The 18,840-nt window shown below is 40.7% G+C and overlaps 1 protein-coding gene across 1 annotated transcript in view; it reads right to left on the bottom strand.

Moving 5' to 3' along the window:
- LOC130077245 (disintegrin and metalloproteinase domain-containing protein 23) overlaps positions 1 to 18,840 on the bottom strand; it is a 58,814-nt gene that overhangs the window by 22,504 nt on the left and 17,470 nt on the right. The window contains exons 5-9 of the mRNA XM_056242413.1: positions 14,190 to 14,272; positions 13,892 to 13,955; positions 12,757 to 12,829; positions 2,605 to 2,651; positions 1,153 to 1,218 (exon numbers count right to left, since the gene is read on the bottom strand). Coding sequence (XP_056098388.1) covers positions 1,153 to 1,218; positions 2,605 to 2,651; positions 12,757 to 12,829; positions 13,892 to 13,955; positions 14,190 to 14,272 — 333 coding nt within the window. The remainder of the gene's footprint in view (positions 1 to 1,152; positions 1,219 to 2,604; positions 2,652 to 12,756; positions 12,830 to 13,891; positions 13,956 to 14,189; positions 14,273 to 18,840) is intronic.

The following is an 18,840-nucleotide window of genomic DNA, read 5'->3' on the forward strand; positions in this document are numbered from 1 at the left end:
TACGTACTTCCGCTCAATTTTCATTTTCCCTCAGTACTACGTCTGGGTTTGTGGTGTATTCTTTGGTTTTCTCCGGTCAATATTTTACCGGTCCAATCAGCGAACAGAGGGAGTGGCTGAGAACGTTGACGTTGATGTTGTGCGCTAGTTTGAGTTGCCATATGTCACGACCAAACGTCAGCGATTGGTTAAGGCAGATCCAGAGTGGCTCTGGGCAGATCCAATAGTTTTAAACTTCAACAGAGGACCCGCCTACAAGGAAGTTAACGCTTGTCAATGGAGCGAGGCCAGACTCTCTGTACAAATGAAATCTACGAGAGTCTGGTGGGACCAGGCTACTCAGCAATGGAATTGAATCATAACTTATGAATTTGCACATGGTTTGTCTTAAAGCATATTAAAAACACCAGCTATACTCTAATTCAGTGCATATGTCTGTTCACTTTTCAGAGCGCCGTCAGTCAAATCCACTCCACTTGAGGAATGCCCTAATAAACGCTACATCGCTACATTATGTTTCTCAACGAGTCGCAACTGATGAAAATAACCGCCCTTGTACCCTTCAGTCAAATATTGCGTTGCAAACATCAATAACAGCTTTAAGTTGTCAATGCTGGCAAATGCCCATGATATCAGCAGCGGGATAATCCACGGATAGCTGTGCAATTAATGCATAACGTGAAGCGGAGTTTAGTTTACTTGTTTAATTAAAAGGCACCAGAATACATAAAATGGCATTTACTCCAGTAACATTTTTCTGGGGGAGGACACACACACACACACTTTTTTTTGCTTCCAACGCCCATGACCTTTAAGTATCTTCTTTTCAAATACATTGTAAAAAAAAATTCATCTAATTCTACTTAGATTTGTAAGTATAATCAAATTGGCTGTTCAAGTCATTTCAACTATTGTTTTTTTTTAATTAAATCTACTTAAAAAACTAGTTAAAAACGTAAGATAAAATTGGTCAAATTATTTTGATGAGTTAAAGTGGAACATGGAAAAACACAAGGCTTACTGATCATATCATTTTTCATATTTTTTCCCATTCTCTTTTTAAAAGTACTGCTAAATTGTGCCTCTTCACAACAGAAATCATGTGGCAAAGACAGTCACACACTATAATATTCAAACAGCATTCAAACACACCATGTTGTGGTCGACGACGATCATCAGCTCGATGTACTTCATCTCCTCAAACAGGTTCCTCGGGATCTGGAGGAGGAGAACACACACATGGCTCAGCTTCTGCATCAATGCTACTGTAAACACTTTCAGACATTACAAACTCTCACAATGTGCTGCGGTTACATTTATGGATAAGGAATGTGCCCTGTTCTGGATCAAAGTTTTTGGATGGATCCCAATTTACATCTGCAACAACATAATTAAATTCATGGCCTCAAAAACAAACTCCTTTTTTGCCTAGTGAAAACATGCTCTTTTCTGGTGATGGGAAAGCACATTTCAAAAGTTTGGGGTTGGTAAGATTATTTTATATTTTTAAAAGAAGTCTCTTGTGCTCACCAAGGCTGCATTTATTTGATCAAAAATACAGAAAATATTTTTGCACAATTGTGAAATATTATTACAATTTAAATCATTTAAAGTGTAATTTATTCCTGTGATCAAAGCTGAATGTTCAGCATCATTACTCCAGTCTTCAGTGTCACATGATCCTTCAGAAATCACTCTAATGTGATGATCTGATGCTCAAGAAACAGTTATGATTATTATCAATGTTGAAAACTGTTGTGCTACTTCAGATATTTGTGGAAAGCATGATAAAAAAAATATTTTCCACGATTCTTTGATGAACAGAGAGTTCATTAGTAATCTTTGTAACATTATTAACCTTTACTGTGTCTTTTGGTCAATTTAATGCATCCTTGCAGAATAAAAGTATTAATTATTTCTTTAATGCTATGGGGTTGCAGTGTTTGTGATGTTGCCAGGTTTGACTTCTTTTACTTATTATAAATATTCTGTTTTTTTTAAAGATTTTTTAGGTTTGAATTTTTGAAATGTTCTGTTTTACTGTGTGTATTTTTAATTTACTTGTGTGAAGCACTTTGGTCAAGATTCGTGCTGTTAAAAGGTGCTATATAAATAAACTTTGACCTTTAAAAATAGGATTTTGTCATCACAGGTAAAATTGATTTTCTTTTAATCAATAAAAATAGAAAGTAGCTACACTGATGCACCTGTTGACATTTCAAACATTTTGAACAATTAATTATTGGGAAATACTTCTATACTAGTTAATAAAATTGCATCAAATATTGTTTGCACTAGCATAAAAGTCAGTATTTTGATGCATTTTGAATGATTTCATAATTATCTACTTAATGTTTTATGTTCATGTGTTTAAAAGCCTCCCATCCAGACACCAGTGTCAAACTGTTTTTACTTTACTAATGTGTGAAATGCATGAATACGATCTAGTATGGCCTTTATGCGGATTGGGATGTACCCTTTGTGTTCTTAAGTCTCTGAGTCTGAATCTATCTGTTTGACATTATGGGATGTGTGTAGGTTTGCATTGACAGTGTTGTGCTCTGGATCCCTGTGTGGCCTGTGTCCATCAGCTCAAACTCTTACAGCTCGCTTTTTCCTCCGGTGAAGCCAAGACAAATCCTCCTCCATGCCTGCACACACACACACACACACACACACACGTAAACAAACATGTGTGTGTTCGTCAGCTCTTCCTGTGTTTGTAATGCTCTATTCTTAGATTCCTTCCCAAAGCAGAAATCTTCTAACAAGAGTGTATCATTGTTTTCAGTGACACAAAGCGCACATTCTCTCTTCTCCAAACAAGATGTAGAGTAACTTAGACAATCTGAACATTCAGTGCTCTCAGCGGAAACTTATGTGCCATGAAATTGTTTTTAATTGTTAAGGGACACAAAATTCTCATACTACTCATGATACTGCGAGTCTACAAACTTAGAAAACAAGCTATTTTTGTAGACAGTTAAGTTTAATAAGACAGCCAAATTTGAGACTTAAAGGGTTAGTTCACCCAAAAATGAAAATTATGTCCTTAATGACTCGCCCTCATGTCGTCCCAAGCCCGTCAGACCTCCGTTCATCTTCGGGACACAGTTTAAGATATTTTAGATTTAGTCCGAGAGCTTTTTGTCCCTCCATTGTAAATGTGTGTACGGTATACTGTCCTTGTCCAGAAAGGAAATAAAGACATCATCAAAGTAGTCCATGTGACATCAGTGGGTTAGTTAGAGTGTGTTGAAGCATCGAAAATACATTTTGGTCCAAAAATAACAAAAACTACGACTTTATTCAGCATTGTATTGTCTTCCGGTTCTGTTGTGGATCCGCGTTCAGTGCCGCCGCTGACGTGTGTCTGGTGTGTGTGTGTGTGTGTGTGTGTGTGTGTATTCCGGTTCTGTTGTGGATCCGCGTTCAGTGCCGCTGCTGACGTGTGTCTGGTGTGTGTGTGTGTGTGTGTGTGTGTGTGTGTGTGTGACGTAAGACGCTGCTGACGTGTGTCTGGTGTGTGTGTGTGTGTGTGTGTGTGTGTATTCTGGTTCTGTTGTGGATCCGCGTTCAGTGCCGCCGCTGACGTAAGACGCTGCTGACGTGTGTCTGGTGTGTGTGTGTGTGTGTGTGTGTGTGTGTGTGTGTGTGTGACGTAAGACGCTGCTGACGTGTGTCTGGTGTGTGTGTGTGTGTGTGTGTGTATTCTGGTTCTGTTGTGGATCCGCGTTCAGTGCCGCCGCTGACGTAAGACGCTGCTGACGTGTCAAGTCAAGTCAAGTCAAGGTTTATTTATATAGCACAAGTTTAACACAACCGTAGTTGATCCAAAGTGCTTTACAGTATAATAAAAATAAAATAGAAGAATAAAAAGAGAAAAGAAAAAGTAGTAGACAAAAGGCAAAAAATAGATAAAATGAAGGATCAAACCATTCAGTTTATACAAACAGCACATACATAACGTAGAACACCAAATTATTTAAAATTTACTCAAATGCGAGAGAGTAAAAATGGGTCTTTAAGCTGGATTTAAAAGCAACCAGAGATGGAGAGGTCCTAATAGTTAAAGGTAAATTGTTCCAGAGCTTGGGGGCAACTACAGAGAAAGCTCGGTCACCTTTTGATTTACACCGAGAGCGTGGGACAGATAAGAGTGACTGATCACAAGATCTTAGTGACCTAGAGGCTGTGTATGGCCTAATAAGATCACAAATATAATCTGGTGCCGAACTATGTAGGGCCTTGTATGCAAAAATAAGGATCTTAAAATCGACTCTAAATGTTATTGGTAGCCAATGCAATGAGGCAAGAACAGGGGAGATGTGATCCCTTTTCCTAGCTCCTGTCAACAATCTGGCTGCTGAATTTTGAACCATTTGTAACCGAGACAGTGTAGTTTGAGGTAGGCCAATATACAGAGAATTGCAGTAGTCCAATCGAGAGGAAATTAGCGCATGAATCACAATTTCAAGGTCTTTACTAGATAGAAAGTTTTTCACTTTTGCTATAGATCGTAGTTGAAAAAAGCTACTCTTTACAACTGCATTTACGTGCTTATCAAATTGGAGAAGAGGGTCAAAAAAGACTCCAAGATTTTTTGCATGATTGTGTAAGTTATTACTTAAAGGACCTAACTGTGTTTTAATGGAGTTGTTGGTAGCAGCAGGACCCAGTAAAAGCACTTCGGTTTTATTTTCATTCAGTTGCAGTGAGTTATTTGTCATCCAGGTCTTGACTTCGTTAAGGCATGTAAAGAGGTTGTCTAATGAAAAGTCATTTCCTGATTTGATTGGGAGATATAATTGGAGGTCGTCGGCGTAACAGTGATAATTTATGTTATATTTTTTGAATATTGAGCCTAAAGGTAACATGTAGAGGGAAAACAAAAGGGGGCCAAGAATGGATCCCTGTGGAACGCCACACTGGATCGGCGCAGAGGGTGAAGTGAATGACCCAATATTTACAGAGAAGGTCCTCCCCTGCAAATATGAGGCGAACCACTGTAAAGCAGGGCCCTCCACTCCAACAATATACTCCAGTCGTCTCAGTAAAATATTATGATCAATGGTGTCAAATGCAGCACTCAGATCTAAAAGTATCAGGACAACAGAAGACCCAGAATCGGTAGACAATAGAATGTCGTTTGTAACCTTCAGCAGTGCTGACTCAGTGCTATGCAGCGCTCTAAAACCAGATTGAAATGGATCTAAAATATTAAAAGTATTCAGATAAGAGGTAAACTGTAACAGTGCAGCTTTTTCCAAAATCTTTGAAATAAAAGGCAGTTTAGAGATAGGCCGGTAGTTGTTATGCACAGTGTGGTCAAGGTGATGTCCTTTCAATAGGGGCTGTACGATAGCGTGTTTAAAACTTTCTGGGAAAACCCCGTTTATTAAAGAGCTATTTATTATAGCTAAGAGGATGGGGCAGATTGTGTCTAAAACTTCACTGAAAAGACGTCCAGGCAATACATCTGATTGACAGAATGTGAATTTCATCTGAGAGATAATGTTAAGTAATTGGGATGAAGACACTGGTTGAAAGTTTGAAAAACGACTGGATGTAAGGACCAGGTCAGAATGATCTATGTAAAGAGGAGAGAGGCGTAATCTAATATCCTGTATTTTCTGAACAAAAAATTCAGAAAATTGTGTGCACATCTCAAGATTCACATCAGGAACTGAACAACCCACAGGATTAAGAACCGAATGTATAGTTTTGAACAGAACTTTTGGCCTATTGGCATTTTTTGCAATCAAGTTTGAGAAATATTTGGATTTTTCCTCACTAACAGAGTGTTGATAGACTGTTAAGTGAGATTTCAAAATTTGGTAGGACACTTGAAGCCCATCCCTTTTCCACCTGCGCTCGGCCCTCCTGCACTCTTGTCTGAGAGTACGTGTAGATGCATTTAACCAGGGCTGAGGATTAGATCTGACCTTACACTTCTTGCGCTTAAGTGGAGCAACTGTGTTTAGAGCAGTACAACAGACGGATGTGAAAGTTTCAACCAGTTTTTCAGTATCCATACAAGGTGACAGACAAGCATTGGAATTTGAAAGTATTTTGGAATAAGATTCAGAGAATTCGAGAGCAGTAGTTGAATGAAAAACACGAGAATAGTGTACAGGACGAGAGAGATTAGGCTGAGTATATGAAATAACAGGCTCAAACACCACAGGGAAATGATCAGAAATGCCAGTATCAAATACTTCACAGACTTGTACAGAGAAACCACGAGACAAAACAAGGTCCAGTGTATGGCCTAAAATATGTGTTGGCCTGGAGACAGACTGTACAAAATTAAGTGAGTCCATAAGGTTCAAAAAGTTTTTAACCATCGGTTTGGATGGGCAGCAGACATGGATGTTGAAATCCCCCAGTACCAACAGTCTGTCACAGCGAGACACTTGATTTGACAGAAATTCAGAAAACTCGTGAATAAAGTTTGTATTGACTTTGGGAGGTCTATACACTAAAACACAAAGTAGGGGGCCATTTAGCTCAATTTTTAGGAGCTGTGCCTCAAAACTAGAAGAGGCATCTATAGGCATAAGTCTATAGGCACGTGTGTCTGGTGTGTGTGTGTGTGTGTGTGTGTGTGTGTGACGTAAGACGCTGCTGACGTGTGTCTGGTGTGTGTGTGTGTGTGTGTGTGTATTCTGGTTCTGTTGTGGATCCGCGTTCAGTGCCGCCGCTGACGTAAGACGCTGCTGACGTGTGTCTGGTGTGTGTGTGTGTGTGTGACGTAAGACGCTGCTGACGTGTGTCTGGTGTGTGTGTGTGTGTGTGACGTAAGACGCTGCTGACGTGTGTCTGGTGTGTGTGTGTGTGTGTGACGTAAGACGCTGCTGACGTGTGTCTGGTGTGTGTGTGTGTGTGTGTGTGTGTATTCTGGTTCTGTTGTGGATCCGCGTTCAGTGCCGCCGCTGACGTAAGACGCTGCTGACGTGTGTCTGGTGTGTGTGTGTGTGTGTGACGTAAGACGCTGCTGACGTGTGTCTGGTGTGTGTGTGTGTGTGTGTATTCTGGTTCTGTTGTGGATCCGCGTTCAGTGCCGCCGCTGACGTAAGACGCTGCTGACGTGTGTCTGGTGTGTGTGTGTGTGTGTGTGTGTGTGTGTGTGTGTGTGTGACGTAAGACGCTGCTGACGTGTGTCTGGTGTGTGTGTGTGTGTGTGTGTGTATTCTGGTTCTGTTGTGGATCCGCGTTCAGTGCCGCCGCTGACGTAAGACGCTGCTGACGTGTGTCTGGTGTGTGTGTGTGTGTGTGTGTATTCCGGTTCTGTTGTGGATCCGCGTTCAGTGCCGCTGCTGACGTAAGACGCTGCTGACGTGTGTCTGGTGTGTGTGTGTGTGTGTGTGTATTCCGGTTCTGTTGTGGATCCGCGTTCAGTGCCGCCGCTGACGTAAGACGCTGCTGACGTGTGTCTGGTGTGTGTGTGTGTGTGTGTGTGTGTGTATTCGGGTTCTGTTGTGGATCCGCGTTCAGTGCCGCTGCTGACGTAAGACGCTGCTGACGTGTGTCTGGTGTGTGTGTGTGTGTGTGTGTATTCCGGTTCTGTTGTGGATCCGCGTTCAGTGCCGCCGCTGACGTAAGACGCTGCTGACGTGTGTCTGGTGTGTGTGTGTGTGTGTGTGTGTGTGTATTCGGGTTCTGTTGTGGATCCGCGTTCAGTGCCGCCGCTGACGTAAGACGCTGCTGACGTGTGTCTGGTGTGTGTGTGTGTGTGTGTGTGTGTGTGTGTGTGTGTGTATTCAGGTTCTGTTGTGGATCCGCGTTCAGTGCCGCTGCTGACGTAAGACGCTGCTGACGTGTGTCTGGTGTGTGTGTGTGTGTGTGTGTGTGTATTCGGGTTCTGTTGTGGATCTGCGTTCAGTGCCGCCGCTGACGTAAGACGCTGCTGACGTGTGTCTGGTGTGTGTGTGTGTGTGTGTGTGTGTGTGTGTGTGTGTGTGTGTGTGTGTGTGTGTGTGTATTTATGGCGTTATTATCCTGTCCAATGTCGAGAGCGCATTATTGTAGCGCGAAAGTACATTAATATTATGCGCGAGCGTGAATCTCTCTGCTCGCGCGCGGAATATGATGTGCCGAGCGTGAATCCCTCTGCTCGCGCGCGGAATATGATATGCACAGCGCGAATCTCTCTGCTCGCGCGCGGGAACTGGGCGCGCGCTCTCAGATACACTTCTCTTGTAAGAATTCTCTCTCTGGGCTGAGTGGGCTCGCTGCCTCGCTCAGAGAATATGCCTGCACTTAAAACGTGTTCAGTGCAATCGCGAATTGCTCCTCTTCCCCAGCTAACAATTTTAGGTTATAAGAACGTTTTCATAACGTTCCCATTAAGTTATAAAAACGTTATTTCTGAATGTTCTAGGGAATTTCAAAAAGTCCAGTTTTTTAGACGTTGTATTAACGTTATTTCTTGGTTATAAGACCGTTCAATTCTCCCGTTATGTAAACGTTGTATTAATGTTTTTTCCTGGTTATAATAACGTTAGAACGTTCAATTCTCCCTTTATATAAACGTTGTATTAACGTTCTTGCTTGGTTATAAGAAGTTATTCAAACGTTCAATTCTCCCATTATATAAACGTTCTCTTAATGTTTTTCTAAGATAATGAAAAACGTTTCATTCAATAAAAAAAACATTAAGAAATGTTTTAATAATTATTAAAACCTTTCTTAATGTTTTTTATATAACAAGGTAGCCTATATAATAGGCCTAGCCTATATGAAGAACCTAAAATAAAAATAAAAAAAGACCCATGAATCATGTCTATAATATGTGTAATGTAGCCTACTCCACTGAAGTCGAGTTGAATTGAACCCAAGTAGGCCTATAGTTTATTCCAGTAAACCGATTTGGGTTGAAGTGACCATATGAAATTAACATGAACATAAACTTGGACTAAACATAGAATCACCAACAATGGTACAGGGAACAAAGCTAGACAAGAGACAATGGGAACACAAGGACAAGGATTATGACCAAAAACAACCACAAGTTAAAGTTAATTTAATTTATATAGCTCATTTTTACAACAATTTCCAAGTTTATGTTTATGTTAATTTCATATGGTCACTTCAACCCAAATCGGTTTATTGGAATAAACTATAGGCCTACTTGGGTTCAATTCAACTCGACTTCAGTGGACTACATTACACATATTATAGACATGATTCATGGGTCTTTTTTATTTATTTTTGTCTTAATTTTAAAATCTGAAAGTTCTTGTTTTAGGTTCTTCATATAGGCCTATTATATAGGCTACCTTGTTATGAATGAAACGTTTTTCATTATCTTAGAAAAACATTAAGAGAACGTTTATATAATGGGAGAATTTAACGTTTGAATAACTTCTTATAACCAAGCAAGAACGTTAATACAACGTTTATATAAAGGGAGAATTGAACGGTCTTATAACCAAGAAATAACGTTAATACAACGTCTAAAAAACTGGACTTTTTGAAATTCCCTAGAACATTCAGAAATAACGTTTTTATAACTTAATGGGAACGTTATGAAAACGTTCTTATAACCTAAAATTGTTAGCTGGGGAAGAGGAGCAATTCGCGATTGCACTGAACACGTTTTAAGTGCAGGCATATTCTCTGAGCGAGGCAGCGAGCCCACTCAGCCCAGAGAGAGAATTCTTACAAGAGAAGTGTATCTGAGAGCGCGCGCCCAGTTCCCGCGCGCGAGCAGAGAGATTCGCGCTGTGCATATCATATTCCGCGCGCGAGCAGAGGGATTCACGCTCGGCACATCATATTCCGCGCGCGAGCAGAGAGATTCACGCTCGCGCATAATATTAATGTACTTTCGCGCTACAATAATGCGCTCTCGACATTGGACAGGATAATAACGCCATATGTATTCGGGTTCTGTTGTGGATCTGCGTTCAGTGCCGCCGCTGACGTAAGACGCTGCTGACGTGTGTCTGGTGTGTGTGTGTGTGTGTGTGTGTGTGTGTGTGTCTGGTGTGTGTGTGTGTGTGTGTGTATTCTGGTTCTGTTGTGGATCCGCGTTCAGTGCCGCTGCTGACGTAAGACGCTGCTGACGTGTGTCTGGTGTGTGTGTGTGTGTGTGTGTGTGTGTGTGTGTGTGTGTGTGTGTGTGTGTGTGTATTCTGGTTCTGTTGTGGATCCGCGTTCAGTGCCGCCGCTGACGTAAGACGCTGCTGACGTGTGTCTGGTGTGTGTGTGTGTGTGTGTGTGTGTGTGTGTGTGTGTGTGTGTGTATTCTGGTTCTGTTGTGGATCCGCGTTCAGTGCCGCTGCTGACGTGTGTCTGGTGTGTGTGTGTGTGTGTGTGTATTCCTGTTCTGTTGTGGATCCGCGTTCAGTGCCGCTGCTGACGTGTGTCTGGTGTGTGTGTGTATTCGGGTTCAAATAAATATGGCTGGGCAAAAAAATTCAAGTCTTCCTCTGTGTGGAAATCCTTAGACATGTTTGTGAAGATTGTTTTGTTTCCGGCGTGCGTCTCCCTCAGACTGTAAACGAAGCTCGGGCGCACCAGACACACACACACACACACACACACACACACCAGACACACGTCAGCAGTGTCTTACGTCAGCGGCGGCACTGAACGCGGATCCACAACAGAACCAGAATACACACACACACACACACACACACACTAGGGGTGGAACGGTACATGTATTCGTATCGAACCGAAACGGTACGGGCGTCACGGTTCGGTGCACGAATTTACACGGAGAATACACGGTATAAAAATAAATTAAACTCGCGTGCAAATTAATTAATGTAATGCGGAACTACCGTTAGATACGCGGGTTCTTTAGGGACACATAATCTGTACCATCGGCTTAGCTCTGAACGCGCGTTCACTTCAAACGTTGGCTTTATACGCGCGTCCTATTCACTTTGGACTTGCGTCGAACTAGACGCGATAGACGCGAATTTGACGCTCTATTCGCGTTTGGTGTGACCGCATAATGGGCTGCGATGTCAAGATTGCAATGCTGGAGTGTGTGTGTGTGTGTGTGTGTGTGTGTGTGTGTGTGTGTGTGTGTGTGTGTGTGTGTGTGTGTGTGTGTGTGTGTGTGTGTGTGTGTGTGTGTGTGTGTGTGTGTGCGAGAGAGAGGCGCGATTGAACTCTGTGTGTGTGTGTGAGAGAGAGAGAGAGAGAGAGAGAGAGAGAGAGAGAGAGAGAGAGAGAGAGAGAGAGAGAGAGAGAGAGAGAGAGAGAGAGAGACGCGGGCGCGATCGAACAGTGGAAACATAAAAAAAAACATACTCCGTAATTTTGTTCATACAGATCATTAAACCTGCAAAGTGTTTACACATTGTGCACACTGTAAACTCTAGTCAAACTGTAACCTACAACTGTCACTCAACCAAAATCACACACACACACACACTGTTTAAAAGAAAAACATATTTTATCCAACTCCATTTCAAAACAGTCTGTGTTCCATCTTTTAGACATTCATCATATCGCATTGGTTTTCATTTCTTGTCCTCGGAGCGCTAATCTAACACATTCTACATTGATTAAAAAAGAAAATCGAATGTGTTTTTAATGGTAGTAATATTTTAACAGAAATCAATTATTTATAATTCAGATGAGAATAATGTTACATTGTTAATTAATAATGTTAATTAAAATTAAGGAAAACAAATATATTGATCTGAAATATAGCAAATTAATTTTAAATTAATTCAGGTACAATTACCAAACATATCGCAAGGTCTTTTTGTCTTTTCATTAATTTAATTAATAAACTAATTATATAAAACTATTGTCAGTGCACTACAAATAAACTGGTTCTATGCCTTTATTAATAAAACTTATTTAAAAAATACAATGCCTTCTGCATTTTTGTTTTGCTTTTCCCTCCATTGTACCGAAATCGTACCGAACCGTAATGTCTGAACCGAGGTATGAACCGAACCGTGACTTCTGTGTACCGTTCCACCCCTAACACACACACACACACACACACACACACACACCAGACACACGTCAGCAGCGTCTTACGTCAGCGGCGGCACTGAACGCGGATCCACAACAGAACCGGAACACACACACACACACACACACACACACACACCAGACACACGTCAGCAGCGTCTTACGTCAGCGGCGGCACTGAACGCGGATCCACAACAGAACCGGAATACACACACACACACACACACACACACACACACCAGACACACGTCAGCAGCGGCACTGAACGCGGATCCACAACAGAACCGGAATACACACACACACACACACACACACACACACACCAGACACACGTCAGCGGCGGCACTGAACGCGGATCCACAACAGAACCGGAAGACAATACAATGCTGAATAAAGTCGTAGTTTTTGTTATTTCTGGACCAAAATGTATTTTCGATGCTTCAACACACTCTAACTAACCCACTGATGTCACATGGACTACTTTGATGATGTCTTTATTTCCTTTCTGGACAAGGACAGTATACCGTACACACATTTACAATGGAGGGACAGAAAGCTCTCGGACTAAATCTAAAATATCTTAAACTGTGTTCTGAAGATGAACGGAGGTCTGACGGGCTTGGGACGAATTTTTGGGTGAACTAAGTGTGTTATGAAACAGTCTTGAAAGGTTCTGCAGATAAATCGCCTTTCATTTCATTTAAGATTTGAAGTACACTGCAAGTGCACACTAAATACAATTATACACACTTTTCCCCCCTCAAAGATGTTAATATTTTGAGTTCTTGATGTGTGTTGTGCATGTACCTTCCTCTCCTGTAGGGGGGGTTTGCTGCAGGATATTGGTTCTGCGTAAGACATGTGGTCTCGCTGTTCCCTCCTAATGAAACACACACAGTATGAGCAGCCAAACCTCATCGAGTTCATCCAAAGCTGCACATATCAGAGTTTTAAATGGCCTTGTGCTTTTGATTAGTGTTTATAATGAATTGTACAGTTTGGTTTCTGATTTAGAAGATGGTTTGTTAGTTTAAAATGAAAGTTCAGAGACGTATTTGAGTCACTGTGTGTAAGGAGAGTGTGTGTGGAGTTTATTAAAGTGTTTAGAGTTGATGTACAGAGGAAACAGAGCTGTAGTAACAGAACTGATCAAAAAAATCACACAACCATTTTCTTTCCTTATAATAAATGTGTACATATTCTCATTGGAGACTTCATACGACCAAAATAATCTTTTGAAACTTGCAGAAGCTAAATATGGCAGGCTACAAATCATACCTAATTATTATAAGAATAATATTCAATAAGTAATCTAATGGAAAATTAGGCTTTATTTGTATGCTTACAGGAAATACTTATTTTTATGCAACATTTTTATCAAGTTTCCCAAAGATACACTTAGGTTATGTTGCATTTGTTTGATCGAAAATACAGTAATATTAGTATGCTACCTGTATATTGTGAAATATTATTACAATTTAAAATAGCTGTTTTCTATGTGAATAATATATATTAACTGTAATTTATTCCTGTTATCAAAGCTGAATTTTCAGCATCATGATCCTTCAGAAATAATATGATGATTTGATGTTCAAGAATCTGCTTTTCTTATAATCACAGTTGAAAATTGTTATTCTGCTTAATGAAGTGTGGAAAATGTCTTTTTCAGGATTCTTTGATAAACAGAAAGTTTGAACAGCATTTATTTCAAATAGAAATCTTTTGCAACATTATAAATGTCTTCTTTACTGTCATTTTTGATCAATTTAATGCACCGTTGCTAAATAAAAGTATTCATTTCTTTCAGGAACATCACATCTAACTCTATGAATTTACTATCTATTCATCACCACATAATAATATTAGAATTAGATAATGCGCTCAAGTTCATAAAAGTTGGTCTTAAAGTGTATGCAAATGATATTTAGTAAAGAAAACTTACAATAGAGTGAGTCTGATTAAGTGGCTCAATTGTGTACACATGGAGTCCATCATCAAACATGCCACTGGGTACCAGAGAGAGACACACAGTTATGTTGAGTCATTTACCCAAAGCAACTTAGAAGTGAGGAAAACATACAGACATTACAAACCACAGTACAATGAGTTATAGGAACATAATTTGTAGCATAAACATACATTACTCAAATTAACTTAAAAATTGGGAATAAATACAGACACAACTGAGTAAGTCAGTATTGAGAGAGTATTTAGGTGTGTGTGTTGAGTGCGGTACTCACTGTAGACCGTTACAGGTGGACAGAGCGGCATGCGAGTTGTCATTCCCTCTGATGTGGCCGTGGTAGTAACAGTGCTCTCCACCCTGACAACACACACACATTTAGGGCCTTAGGACACATTCACTCCTGGTCACTTCATGCGTTTTCTCTGATTGGACAGCTATCCGGTCGTGAAAAGACCAGGTGTAAATGCCCTCCAAAACGCATTCGAGACGGATATAAATCTGATCACTCAAACCACTTCAGGAGACGCTTGCCAGATGAACGTGGACAAGAAGTGTAAATGCATCTGGTTGTTAAAGGGATAGTTCACCCCGAAATGAAAACTCTGTCAGTAATTACTCTCCCTCCTGTTGTTCAACCCCGTAAGACTTTCGTTCATCTTCGCAACACAAATTAAGATATTTTTGATTAAATCTGAGAGCTGGATCACTCCTCCATAGGCTTCTTAAGGGATCGAAACTGGCCGGCCCAGAAAAGTTATGAAAGACATCGTTAAAATAGTCCGAGTGACTACAGTGGCTCAGTCTTAAGTTTATCAAGCGACGAGAATACTTTTTGTGCGCAGAAAACAAACAAAAATAACGACTTTATTCAACTATTCATTTCCTTCTCTGTGGGCCTCGAGATTTCACGTAGTGAAACTACGCAAAGTTTCTAGGTTGCACGTCACGCATCACACACATGACCAGCGTCGGCCAATAGTGAGCCTGCATGTGAAGTGCAACACAGAAGCGCTGCGCTGTTAAACTACGTGAAATCTCAAGGCCCACAGAGAAGGAAATGAAAAGTTGAATAAAGTCGTTATTTTTGTTTGTTTTTTTGCGCACAAAAAGTATTCCCGTCGCTTGATAAACTTAAGATTGAGCCGCTGTCGTCACTCGGACTATTTTAACGATGTCTTTAATGACTTTTCTGGGCCGGCAAGTTTCAGTCCCTTAAGAAGCCTATGGAGGAGTGATCCAGCTCTCAGATTTAATCAAAAATATCTTAATTTGTGTTCCGAAGATGAACGAAAGTCTTACGGGGTTGGAACAACATGAGGGAGAGTAATTACTGACAGAGTTTTCATTTTGGGGTGAACTATCCCTTTGAAGCCATATTTTACTAAAAAAGTGAGAGCTCAGCTTGGCTACAATGACAGTCACAGATGTTATTCCATGTAGTAGTCAATGAATAAGTTCTCTAGCTGCTATAAAACAAACATTTTGGAGGGAAAAGACTAAATATAAATGGAATCAATACCTAAAATGCTCCCACTGTAGTCAATAATTGTATCCCTTAAAACTCATCTTTGATCGCCAAAATGACATGTTTCAAATGTTTTTTCCTTGAAAAAATTATTTCATCATGCCTTCAAATATCTTGACTGTAACTCGACACTCTTGCCTCATTTAGTATACGCGGTTCTATGAATATGCAAATGAGCCCCGCCTCCACTCACTCACTCAGCTCAGAGATCCACTGGTTGACGATCACACGTTGATCTGATTGGTTACAAGGTCGTTTGTGACGTCAGAAACACCAGCGATTTCAAACCGTGTGTTTGAGACTGTCTTTGGTTCACTGCAGTTTTAAGGAGAAAATACTCTGCAATGCTGTCGACTTATGAATTTACACATGGTGTGTCTTAAAGCAAATCGCTGGTCTATCTGGGTTCACAAAACCATTCAAGCTCGTTGTCAGCATGGCGAGTGTGAGCTCAGGTTAATCATAGAGAATTTTTTGTTAGCTAAAATGAACTTCTCCACATTGCCGCCAACACTACTCTACAGGATGGAGTGGAGGATCACGTGCGCTCCTTTGACTTCACTCTTCACCTGCATCAAGTTAAACACATCTCAACGTTACGTCCTGTCGCCAAAGATCACTGTCGCCGGAAATTACCAGCTCTCCATTGAAATGAACAGGATCAAGGCACTGTGTGTCGAGTGACCAGTGCTTGACCATTGGCGATAAGATATAGGCGTGTCATTGAGATATGCTGCGTTCACGGCATGTCGTAATTACCGTAAATAAAGATTTGTATGCTTTCGAATCAATCTCGCGGTACTTTGATGTCATACACACCGATCGGTCTTCAAGCGCGGCTTCAATTCAAACACACCTTAAATCTGCAGTGGTCAGGTGGTACAGCACTCATAGCTCTCAGAAAATGTGGCTTTTCACAGATTACGGTAATTGCTAGAGATGCACCGATTACAATTTTCTAGGCCGATTCCGATTTCCATTGACTTTGACCTGCCGATACCGATTTTAGCCGATTCCGATTCTATTTTTTCTAACCACTTTTTTATTTTCAATAACACAAATATTTATTTTCTATATATTTTTTTATTTATAAAACACCATATACTTTTACCCAAACTGAATAATAAAAACAAGTTTAAATGGGTACATTTTCTATAAATATTTTCTATAAAGAGTCTTCATTTTAATTTCTGACATAGCCTACTCCAGTTACTACTCCAAAACACACTAGACATGCAAATTCTGTGCATTTTCGGCACTTTTTGTGTGAAATCATATTTATTTTGTCCATCAAAAGTGTGCTTTCACTTTAATTGAGCGTGAGCAGCGCAGCAAAAATAGACTCTGTGCCGAAACCCCCGCTTCACTGCTGCTCACGCGCTGCTCCTGCTCCCGGTGTGAATGCACTCGTTGATTAACATGCGCGCCGCTCACGCTTGCGGTGTGAAACGGCCGTAATTCACGAGGTTTCCTACATGTGCGTTCCGTGTGCATGTGTGATGCTGATGTTAATCATGCGCTGCCCGAGTGCAACTTTCCTAAAATTAAAGATATATCTCTGTGTGCATACGATATGGCCCGTCACAGATAAGGTCTCAGTATCTCTTCATCTTTAAAGTTGAGGGTTTTATGTACTGATTCCATTTATATTCAGTCTTTTCCCTCCAAAAATGTTTGTTTTCGTTTTTTTCTCTCTCCTATTGCATTCTTTGATCTTGAAATAAGCGGATTGTTTTCGATTATCAGTTAATTTCATTGCCATCAATTTGCATATAGTGAAGATCGGACTTTTATACATTTTCCTGTATGATGGGTATCTGTGTACAAATGCATGAATGCAAATGTTTAACAGTTTGATGTTCGTATCTACTTTAAAAGTGATTCTTCGAGGAATGCCAGCCCAGAGCGACTGGTCTTCAGCCTCTCTGCTTTGCTGGTCATGTGACCTGACCTGCAGGTGAACAAGCCGTGCTGATTCAGCAGTGAAGTCTTGATTTACCGGATTGAGCACTTATCAGCATCCTCTCTTTCTCTCTCTCTCTCTCTCTCTCTCTCCCTCCGGTCATGCTCTTTTCTGCTACTCTCCCCTTTCTCACAATCTTTGTGTCACATCTGTCATCTCTCCCATCACACAACACTGTCTGTAGGCGGTTAAATTATTACACTGTAACACCCAACGAGTTCGGATAACTCATTTCAATTGAGGATACAGATTTTCTCAGTGCATTTCATGAGTTCACACTTAGATATAATCAGATATAGTATAAAATATGCGTATTTGGCGTGCTGTCCAAGGAAAGGTCTCCGAGCTCTGAAAACCCAGAGCACCCCCCGCCCCCATCCCAGGCTAGGATAAGAATAATCGAATTTCAATGATGTTTTATTAACAAAGTTTGGGAGGAGCACGTTCAGATGGTCTACCCAATCAGTGCGAGAGTAAGCTTATATATAGAGCCAACTCCTTACTCTCGCACTGATTGGGTAGACCATCTGAACATGCTCCTCCCAAGCTTTGTTAATAAAACATCATTTATGTTTAAAAACTGAAATTGCACAGCAATGACTGAGACTACTACTCTATCAGCAAGTGCAGTTACTAGCCTACATTTAAACAAATCAGTGTAAAGATAAAATATAATTTAATTTCAACATTTACTCTCCTTACAAAGTCTGAAGCAAAGCATGCAGGGAACTAGAGGCTACTGCAACTGATTCAGCTTGAGTTCTGTTTAATATAATCAGTTAATGAGTTTGCATAACTTTTTTTCTAGTTAACTAAAATCAAGCATAACTTTCTACTTAAACATAACTTTTTTAAGTGCATTGAACTTTCAGTAATATTTAAGTGAAAATAACTCGTTTCTGTTACGATTCCCTGTGTCTCTGGACTCTTATTTTGATATTCTGTTGTCTTGCTGTGGTTTAGTTCCTATTTCCTTGGCTGTGTTCGAAATCGCTCCCTATACCCTCATTCACTATTGCCCGCATTACTCCACTAATAAAGTCCACTTGAAGGAGTGAATGAAAACGAGTGAGTGAATTCGGACACTGAGTGTGCAGGAAGGGCTGCCGCTTTTGCAGAGTTTGTGCTTGCTGTTTAATAATCATTTGAAACTGGCAGCTCCAGTTGTAATGAAAAGATTTGTCTCGAACTCGGTCATGGAAACTATGTATAAACCTTAATTAAACTATTTAATAATCAAATGGCTGGATGATTCAGCTGCGGACGCCATCTTCTGGCAAGACGCGGGACTTTATTCAGCGTGACCCTCGTGGTGCATTATGGGAATTCTCTAGGCGTTGAGCATACAACGGTCTTACACTCGTTATTATGGTGCATTGTGAGATTGAATGAGTGCACTCGATAAAGTCCACTATAATATCAGACACCACTACAAAT

The sequence above is a fragment of the Rhinichthys klamathensis genome, unplaced genomic scaffold (genome assembly GCF_029890125.1).
Source record: "Rhinichthys klamathensis goyatoka isolate OS25496 unplaced genomic scaffold, OSU_Roscu_1.1 h1tg000726l_1, whole genome shotgun sequence".
In the NCBI taxonomy this organism is placed as follows: domain Eukaryota; kingdom Metazoa; phylum Chordata; class Actinopteri; order Cypriniformes; family Leuciscidae; genus Rhinichthys; species Rhinichthys klamathensis.